Genomic DNA, 10345 nt, shown 5'->3' with positions numbered 1-10345 from the left:
GTAAGTGGATCATCACATGAACTATAGGTCAATAAAGCTGTGGTCCACACAAGAACAAAGAGGGAGGGAGGAAGGAGGCTGGATCCACACTGTGCCAGGGACCGACACCGGCAAGGACACACTTCTGGCTCTGTTGTGTTCACGCTCTCATCAACCTGCCCAGCGTCCTCCATCTGAGGGTTTCAAGAAAGAAGTTGTAAGCGGGGCAGGCGTGGTGGCGCACGCCTTCAATCCCAGCACTCGGGAGGCAGAGGTAGGAGGATCGCCATGAGTTCGAGGCCACCCTGAGACCATCCATAGTGGATTCCGGGTCAGCCTGGGCTAGAGCAAGACCTTACCTTGAGAAAAAAAAAAGAAAAAAAAAGGAAGAAGATATATCTCCAGAGCATTCCACGTATTGGCAGAATCACTCCTGATACCGGTTCTGAGCCAGGCTGTCATCTGCCTGTTGACTCTGCCCTGATTTGTCACCTGGCTAACCCACAGGCAGGTCAATCCGCCTCACCCCCCATTTTGTAGGCAAGGCAAGTGAGTTAGAAGGCCAATCCTCACCCTTCTGAGACCTCCCCGGTTCCTGTGCTCAGGACTAGGAGACTCAGGCTGTTGGAAGAGCCCTTTGGGGATGAGCAGAGAGGGCACGCCTCTCCCATTCGGCCCCGACTCACCCACCTGGCTTGGAGGCAGAAGAGATCTAATGAGCTCAAGAGAATCCAGTAGGTATCTGAGGGGTCCGTGTCTCTTTCTTGCTACTGCACATGGAAAAAAAAAAAAAAAAAAAACAACAACCCCGGGGCCGGATGGCAGGGGGTGGCGAACGTGTTTGCACTCCGCACTTAGCCAGGCAGAGCCACGCTGTTCAAACAGAGTCCCAGCCACAGACACCTGCACGGCGGAGGACAGGGTGGGGCGGGCAGGTGCGGTCCCTGGCACCCGCTCCTGACCTCTTCCCGTCTCTCGCCACCGTCACCCCCCAGCATCGATCCAGACAGGGTCCCGGCTGCACCATGCCCGGAGCTGGGCTCCGCAGCTGCTGGGGTGGCCGGGTCCTGCCCCTGCTGCTGGCTTACATCTGCTACCTTCTGCTCGGGGCGGCTGTCTTCCAGCTGCTGGAGAAGCAGGCCGAGGCTCAGTCCAGGGACCAGTTTCAACTAGAGAAGCTTCGCTTCCTGGAGAACTACACCTGCCTGGACCAGCAGGCTCTGGAACGGTTTGTGCAGGTGAGGGGCACGCGGAGACGAGAGGAATGGGAAGACGGGCACAGGGGGCACCCATGGCACGGTGCTGTGCCACCACCCAGGGGCTGAGACCTCGCCTGGAAGCAGAGCGTAGTGGCAACAGCAGCCTGGTGAGGCCTAGTCCTGGGTCCTGGGTACCACTGGATCGCCGTATACACGCCCGTGAGTAAGTCACGTGCCCTCTCTGGACCCAAAGACCCCAGTCTACAGACGCCAGACAGCAAGGCTAGGGATGCAGCCCGGTGTCCGCCTTGCGTTCGGCACACCCTAGATTTGATCGCCCGTCCCGGCGCTTGGGAGGCAGAAGCAGGAGGATCAGAAGTTCAAGGTTATCCTTGGCTAGAGGGCAAGTTTGTTTGAGGCCAGCCTGAGCTAAAGGAGACCTTGTCTAAAAGAAAAAATAACATAGAGCCAGGCGTGATGGCGCACGCCTTTAATCCCAGCACTCAGGAAGCAGAGGTAGAAGGATGGCTGTGAGTTCGAGGCCAGCCTGAGACTCTGTAGTGAATTTCAGGGCAGCCTGAGCTAGAGTGAGACTCTACCTTGAAAAATAAAAAAAAAAAAGAAAGAAAGGAAAAAGAAAGAAGCACTCTCCAGGCTGAGGCTTTCTGCTCGCATGTGAACTGTCCGTTATCAGCACACTAAATCCTTCGCCCACATGCCCTCACTTCCCAGGGCTGCATCTGCTGGCTCCCAACTCATGTCCCTGGGTGGACACGGACAGATAAGGGTCAGGAGCGACTGCCATGCTGGCATCGTGCCCCCTCGCTCGACAGATGAGTAGTGGCCAGGGTGACCGCGTTCTCCTGGGACCGTGCCCCCAGGCACTGCCATCCCCTGCCTCCTCTTCTCCCAGAAAAAAACCCAAACCAGGTGTTATAGAGAATGGTGAATATATTGGACGGGGCGGGGGGCGTGAAGCAAGGGACAGTAGTCACTGCCAAGATGCAGACAGACGGACCGAATGCAGGATCGGCAGAGGGAAAGTTGGCATCTGTTGACCTTTTATTTTTTTTGTTGGTGGGGGTGGGTTGCAGTTTCAAGGTAGGTTCTCACTCTAGCTCAAGCTGACCTGGAATTCACTATGAAGTCTCAGGGTGGCCTTGAACTCATGGTAATCCTCCTACCTCAGCCTTCCGAGTGCTGGAGTTAAAGGCATGTGCCACCATGCCCAGCTAAATTATTTTTATTTTTATTTAATTATTTATTTATTTGGTTGGTTGGTTTTGGTTTTTCAAGGTAGGGTCCCTCTCTAGCCCAGGCTGACCTAGAATTCACTATGGAGTCTCAGGGTGGCTTCGAACTCACAGCGGATCCTCCTAGCAATGTCTCCCGAGTGCTGGGATGGAAGGCGTGCCTCACCTGGCTTCGCTTGAGCATTTTTGCACTCAGGGCTGAGGACTAGGGCTCTGAGGAGTCACGACCCATTGCTGGAGGCTGAACGCCTTACGGGCGTCTCCTGTCTGTCTCTCCAGCTTTCAGGTGGGAACCAATGCACAGAGAGGCGGAGGCTATTAGCCCGGGCTGCAGCTACCAGACGAGGCAGCGTCCTTACCCAAGCTCTGGCTGGAGCCCTTGTGTTTCTCCATACTGATTAGCACACATGCTGCCGGTAGGATGCTACCAAAACCAAAGGCTGTCAAAGTGAGGCCCAAAACAACCGCACAGCAACACCCGGGCACTCGTTAGAAACGCAGGTATCAGGGCTAGAGACGTAGCTTAATGGTGAGGGCAATTGCCTGCGAAGCCTAAGGACCCAGGTTTGATTCCCCAGTGCCCATGTAAGCCAGATGCGCATAGTAGCGCATTCATCTAGTGTCTGTTTACAGTGGCTAGAGGCCCTGGTATGCCCATTCTCTCTCTCTCTCTCTCTCTCTCTCTCTCTCTCTCTCTCTCTCTCTCTCATAAATTAATTAATGAAATTTTTAATTAAAAAAAAAGAAATGCACCTGTTGCTGGGTGTGGTGGCACACACCTTTAATCCCAACACTTGGGAGGCAGAAGCAGGAGGATCGCTGCGAGTTTGAGGCCAGCCTGAGACTACATAGTGAATTCTAGGTCAGCCTGGGCTAGAGTGAGACCTTATCTTGGGGGGTTAAAAAAAAAAGATAAAGGTGCGGGCGTCAGGCCCCACTGGCTCCGGAGCCTTGAGTGGCCACCATAAGATGCAGAGGCACCCTCAGGACCTATGGCAGCAGCCCTCCAAGATGAGATGTGAGCTGGGTGAACAGAGGGCATGTTCCCTGGCACACAGGGTCGGTCAAGGATGGAGCCAAGGACTGAGAAAGGCTCAGAAAGCTCCCAATATCCCAGGAGTGGGGCGGAGCCAAGGACACCCCAAAATTCCTCAGCCCCAGACTAGAAGTGGAACCAGGAACAGGCAGTGGTCAGTCTTGGACCTCACTAAGGAAGAAAGACCATCCCTGTCCAAGTGTCCTCCATGTAGGAAGGGTCCTTACTTGGGAGGGGAAGTGGAACAAGGAGAAACATGAATGTTGGGGTGAGATTCCTAAAGAATCCCAACTGCTCAACTCACACTAAGCCATAAATGTATTAAGTATAGTTTCCAGCCGCACGTGGTGGCACACACCTTTAATCCCAACACTTGGGAGGCTGAGGCGGAAGGATCTCTGTGAGTTCAAGACCAACCTGAGACTACATAGAGAATTCCAGGTCAGCCCAGGATACAGCGAGACCCTACCTCAAAAAACCAAACAACAAAAAAATTAGTTTGGGGGCTGGAGGGATGGCTGAGCGGTTAAGCGCTTGCCTGTGAAACCTAAGGACCCCGGTTCGAGGCTCGGTTCCCCAGGACCCACGTTAGCCAGATGCACAAGGGGGCGTACGCATCTGGTGTTCGTTTGCAGCGGCTGGAGGCCCTGGCGCACCCATTCTCTCTCTTTCTCTCTCTCTCTCTCTCTGTATCTGCCTCTTTCTCTCTCTGTCTGTCACTCCCAAATAAATAAATGAAAATAAACAAAAATAAATAAATTATATAATATGAAAAAATTAGTTTTCAAACGTGGCTCCATGAAGAAGCAGGCTTGGCTTCCTGTCTCTTTCTCTCAGAGACAAGGGTGCCATCCATGGCTACTTGAAGCCAATCACCAATACTCAGGACCCTCGGGGAGGTCAGGGTCCCTCTACAGAGGGGGATATATGGCTCATAGGTGCAGTGAGGACAATGGGCAACTAGGACAAATGCTGTCTCAAATGACACAAGAACAAAGGATGTCCAGGGAGGGGACATGTTCAAGAAGGCCTGCGCTAGCCCCTCTGGGCGTGTGGGAAAGAGAAGGAAACCAAAGTCCCCATCTTAAGAGCCCAGTTCCTGCCCAAGTGAAGCCAAGGAGCGGGTGGGAGGCAGTTCCCGGCAGGCGCAGTTCCTGACTGGGCTCCCCCAGTTCCTGAGGGCTCCCCCACCCCCTCCCTTGCCTCTGGGGTGGCCTGGAACAAGAGTAAGGCTTAGCAGGCAAGGGGCGGGGGAGCCCTGTTGCGTTCTTCATGAGGAACCCAGGCTTGAGCCTTTCAAGCCTCCAGGTCTAGAAACACACTTGTAGTACGCATAGTAGACACACACGTGTGCACATGCTCACAACCTTGCACAAGCCTGAGGGAATCTTTCCTACAGACATAGACTGGGTTCACCACAGAGAACCCAACAACACCCCTGGTGCCCAGGAAAGAGTTCTCTATTGTCCACCATCAGCCTCAAGAGAAGGCATCCCTGAATGTGCCAATGGTTTCCAGACCTCCCCGCCCATGTTCCCCGGAAAACCCTTCCAGAAGCATCCAATGTAAAAGAGACCCCCCTCCATCCTAACCACCCATTCGTGCGTCAACTTCTACCAACACCATCTGGACCCTTCCGTGGCCATCAGCCACCCCACCTCTCGAGGCCCCCAGCCCTCCGCCGGCCCATCAGTGCTTGCGTCTCAGTGAACACCGGGCACTTGGAGCCCAACAACCTTGGATAAGTCACTAAGCCATTCAGAGCTTTCACGTCCCTTTCTGCGAATTCATGGTGCCAAGAGACACTAACTCAGAGGCTGGCCTAGGGAGATGGCTCCGTAGCTAAAGTGATTGCCGAGCAACTGCCTTCAGATCCCCTGGCGCCCGGGCAAAACATCAGGCGTGGTGGTGCATAGCTGAAACCCTAGCACTGGGGGCAGGGGTAGAAGCAAGAAGATACCCAGGGCTTGTTGGCCATCAGTGTGGCCTAATTGGTGAGTCCAAGGTTAGGGTTAAGCAAGAGACCCTGTCTCATAAAAAAGAGAGAGAAAAACACCCAATGTCAACCTCTAGCCTCCACATGCATACACACATGCACATACACCATGCACAGATGATAGATAGATAGATAGATAGATAGATAGATAGATAGATAGATAGATAGATAGATAGATAGATAGGGAGAGCTAGAGAGATGACTTAGTGGTTAAGATTCTTGCCTGAGAAGCCTAAGGATCCAACGTCAATTCCCCAGTACCCACAAAAGTCAGAAGCACAAGGTGGCACATGTATCTGTTATTTGTTTGCAGTGGCTAAAGGCCCTAACTCTCTCCCTCTTTTTCGCTCGCTCTCTCCCTCTCTCTCTCAAATAAATAAATAATGAATATTTTTAAAGATATAGATAGATGATAGGATAGAATAGAAGAATAGAATAGAATAGAATAATTGGAATTGGAATTGGAATTGGAATTGGAATTGGAATTGGAATTGGAATAGGAGTAGGAATAGAAATGATCTGATCACAGGACATGAAAGCATCTTGCTGAGAGCCTGGGGACAGCTGAGAGTGACTGGCAGTCCCTCTTCCCACCATGCCCATCCCCACAGGTCATCCTGGAAGCCTGGGTGAAAGGCGTGAATCCCAAAGGCAACTCCACCAACCCTAGCAACTGGGACTTCGGCAGCAGTTTCTTCTTTGCAGGCACGGTGGTCACCACCATAGGTAACGGGGGGAACCTTCCCGGGGCCTGTCTCTGCTTATCCAGGGGATGGAGTGGGAACACGGAGAAGTAAGCGGGGAGATGAGGCGAGTGTGAGCCCAGGCTCGCCAACCCCCTGGGGCCTCCTTAGGGGTTAGAAACCATCCCTAGCACAGCCTGGTCTGTTCTGCTACCCACTCTAGCCCTGGGTGTCAGGGAGCTGGTATGTTACATCCTCACCTGCCCACACACCAAGCGAGAGCCTGGGATGAGGAAGTTCTCTCAGAGAAATGTAGGGACAGGAGGTAGGAAAGTCCTTCGTGCTACAAGAACTGTCATCAAAGCTGATGGAGGTATCCCAGTGTGCCAAGGAGATGGGGTACCTGTAGCACTTCCTCTATGCCTCCCCCAGGAGACCCCTCGGCCGCTCTCACATAGGCTTCCCATCCACTCAGTTAAGTCCAATTCTATACTTCTTCCTTGACATTCCAAGCAGAGTAATAGAGGCAGGGTAAAACTTGGATTAGAGTCGGGCGTGGTGGTGCACGCCTTTCATCCCAGCACTCAGGAGGCAGAGGTAGGAGGATCACTGTGAGTTCGAGGCCACCCTGAGACTCCATAGTGAATTCCAGCTCAGCCTGAGCTAGAGTGAGACCCTACCTCGAATAAACAAAACAAACCAAAAAAAAAAAAACCAACAAATTGGATCAGTCCCAGATGTGCCCCCCAACAGTTTTCAATCCACTGAGGAGGGATAAGATTGTTATAATAATATAAGGCAGCTGGGTGTGGTGGTGCAAGCTGTTAATGCCAGCACTCAAGAGGAGGAGGAGGTAGGAGGATCTCCGTGAGTTCGAGGCCACCTTGAGACTACATAGCAAATTCCAGGACAGCCTGGGCTAGAGTGAGACTCTACCTCGAAAATCCAAAATATAAAATAAAACAAGAATATAAGGCTAAGTGGGTCATTAGATAGGAACGAAAGGAAACACCTCAGGACACCACACCAGGCAGGGAGGCAAAGGGTAGCAGCCCAGAGGGCTTCCTGGAGGAGGCCTCGTTGGGGATATGCATCAAAGACAAACAGGGTTTCTATAAACAGAGATCACAGAAGCAAAGGGTGGGGTGAGGATTCACGGGATGGAGGTGGGGGCACGTTTCCGTCTCCCCCAAGGGTGGTGGAGACAAATCTCAGCTAGAGTGGGGGGACTGGTGGGGGAAGAAATTTGCAGCATTCTCTTCCCCTAATCCTCGCTCTGCTTTTCCCCCCAAACCCCCCACCCCAACACGCACGCAGGATACGGGAACCTGGCGCCCAGCACCGAGGCAGGACAGATCTTCTGTGTCTTCTACGCTCTTATGGGCATCCCACTCAACGTGGTCTTTCTCAACCACTTGGGCACAGGGCTGCGTGCCCACCTGGCCACCCTGGAGAGGTGGGAGGACCAGCCCAGGCGCTCTCAGGTAGGGTCCTTCCCTCCCCAGGCCCTCTAGCCTCTCTGGGACAGATCAGCTAGAGGTACAGAGAGACCAGCTTGGCTATGCAGAATTAGCGGCGAGACACCCTCCACAGGGCAGGACTGGACGCTGCAGCGTGGGGCAGGGGGAGAAGGGGAATGGTCATGCAGATTGTGCGGGGGATTCACCTTAACGCCCTGTGCAGCTTTGAGGGCTGAAAGTGCCAGGCACTAGGTTTGCCCTTCCCCAAGAAGGCTGTGCCCATGTGCCAAGCAGCGCTGTGCAGCTGAGAAATAGTGTACCCCAGTGAAGCTGCCCACTGGCCAGCTACCCTTCTTTGACGTGTAATCTGGGAAGCAGCTCTCTGCGGTCTTTACAGAGCTCTGACATCCTTTCAGGCGGCCAAAAGGTGATCTCCAGGATGGTGGGGAGAACCCTCAGTGCACAAAGTGCATGCCGTGCAAGCGTGAGGCTCGAAATCTGAATCCTGGTGCCACTCTGGGAGGCCCATAACTGTAATCCAAGTGCTGGGAGAGGTGGAGACAGGAGGATCCCCGGGCTGGGCTGGCTAGCTAGGCTAGCCATATTAGCCAGCTCTGGGTTAAGTGAGTGACTTTGTCTCAATAAATAAGAACAAGTGAGGAGGGTGACTGAGGAAGACACCAGCTGTGCACACATATACACACGTGCCCCTGCACACATACAAATGCACATACATGCATACCACACATACATGTGAATAGGAAACCCTCCAGGCGACCCAGCATGTCCAGAATCCACTGCCATGGAAGGCAAGGATGGTTGAAGGACCTGGGACAACTGAGTGGCAATCTGTCCTGTAACAGCCCCCCTTAAGCTCAAAGGGAGTCTTCAAACCCTTCCTTGATCCCCTAACACAATCTTCTACCCACATCTTCCCTGATCCAGACAGATGATAAGCTCATGAATACAGGCCCCCACATACATACACACACACAAAAAAAAAAAGTCTTTAGGGGCTGGAGAGATGGCTTAGTGGTTAAGCGCTTGCCTGTGAAGCCTAAAAACCCAGGTTTGAGGCTCGATTCCCCAGGACCCACGTTAGCCAGACGCACAAGTGGGAGCACGCGTCTGGAGTCCGTTGGCAGTGGCTAGAAGCCCTGTCGTGCCCATTCTCTCTCTGTCTGTCGCTCTCAAATAAATAAATAAAAATAAACAAAAAAAAATTTTAAGTCTTCAGGGTAGGGGAGAGCTTTAGCTTGTACCCAGCACCCACCCAAGGTTTCCAGACTCTGCACGCTCCCCTCCCCCCAACCACCACCACCACCCCAACCGTTATCCTCCTGAAGCCTCCCTGGTGGGCTCAGAGGCAGACTCCTTCCCCCAGTTCCTGCAGGTCCTGGGCCTGGCTCTGTTCCTGACTCTGGGGACGCTGGTCATTCTCGTCTTCCCACCCATGCTCTTCAGCCACGTGGAGGGCTGGACTTTCGGCGAGGGTTTCTATTTCACCTTCATCACCCTCAGCACCATCGGCTTCGGGGACTACGTCGTTGGTGAGAGTGCGACAATCGGGTGTCCCAGGGAGGGGAGGGACCCCTGGGCTTTGGGAGATGGGGAGAGACATACTAGTTGGGGAGTTGCTTGTTTTTTTTTCTCGAGGTAAGGTCTCACTCTAGCTCAGGCTGACCTGGAATTCACTATGGAGTCTCAGGGTGGCCTCGAACTCATGGCGATCCTCCTACCTCTGCCTCCCGAGTGCTGGGACTAAAGGTGTGCGCCACCGCGCCCAGCTTCGGGGGTTACTTTTGAGGACACTGACACCCTCAAGAAGTCGCTGGTGTGGGATCCGTTGCTGCTTCCACCCTTCGTGAATCCTTGGGAGGAGAAGTAGGGAGAGAGCTTCCCTACGGACCCTGGGGAAAAACACCTGCCGTCCTCTTCTCCGGCAGGCACAGATCCCACCAAGCATTACGTCGCTGTGTACCGGAGCCTGGCAGCTGTCTGGATTCTCCTGGGGCTGGCGTGGCTGACCCTCGTCCTCTCCCTGGGCCCCCTGTTTCTACACAGGTGCTCGCGGTTCTGGAGGCTTGCAAGGGGCCTGGACCTCAAGGAGCGGGCAGTCCCCAATCTCGAGGAGCCCACCAGACCTCAGAAGATCCCTATCTCTTCATGAGTCCATTAGGGGCCCCCAGCCACCTCTCCTCCCCTTCCATCCACTGCCCCACATGCCCAACCCCACTCACTCCCCAGGCAGGACTGGTGAGCAACTCTCCAGAGACAGAGAGACACAGAGAGAGAGAGAGAAAGAGAGAGAGAGAAGAGACTGCTGTGCCCACGAACTGAAGGGAGAAGCAGAGACGGGATCAAAGATGTGTCTGGTGGAGATGTGTACCCTGGCCCAACAGCCGCTTCCCCTTGACCCCCAACAAGGACCTGGAAACACCAAGCCCAACGTGGCTCATGGCTGCCACTTCCATCATCGTCCCACATCACTCCAGGAAACCCTAGACGGGCAGCAAGCAAAGACTAACACGACTTCCGCGTAATTTGATATGTACATGAAATGCACTTGCCAAGCCCCATTTATGTGCAGAACACTGCACTGGACTCTGGGGATACAAAGTGACCATCTCTCACTGCCTCTTGTTTTGTTTTGTTTTGTTTTGTTTTTTTTCAAAGTCGAGTCTCGCTCTAGGCCCAGGCTGACTTGGAACTCCCTCTGTAGTCCCGGGCTGGCCTGAA

General features: G+C 53.6%; 1 protein-coding gene across 1 annotated transcript; it reads left to right on the top strand.

Moving 5' to 3' along the window:
- The first annotated feature begins 1004 nt into the window (after window positions 1–1004).
- Window positions 1005–9776, top strand: Kcnk16 (potassium two pore domain channel subfamily K member 16). Its single transcript, XM_004649527.2, has 5 exons — window positions 1005–1217; window positions 6075–6189; window positions 7464–7630; window positions 8991–9156; window positions 9553–9776. Exons 1-5 carry the CDS (start codon window positions 1005–1007, stop codon window positions 9774–9776), a joined length of 885 nt encoding a protein of 294 aa, XP_004649584.2.
- The last annotated feature ends 569 nt before the right edge of the window (window positions 9777–10345 follow it).

This window comes from Jaculus jaculus, chromosome 8, assembly GCF_020740685.1.
Source record: "Jaculus jaculus isolate mJacJac1 chromosome 8, mJacJac1.mat.Y.cur, whole genome shotgun sequence".
In the NCBI taxonomy this organism is placed as follows: Eukaryota; Metazoa; Chordata; class Mammalia; order Rodentia; family Dipodidae; genus Jaculus; species Jaculus jaculus.
Note: the sequence above shows the minus strand (reverse complement) of the source record. Positions and strands in the feature narration are given on the sequence as shown.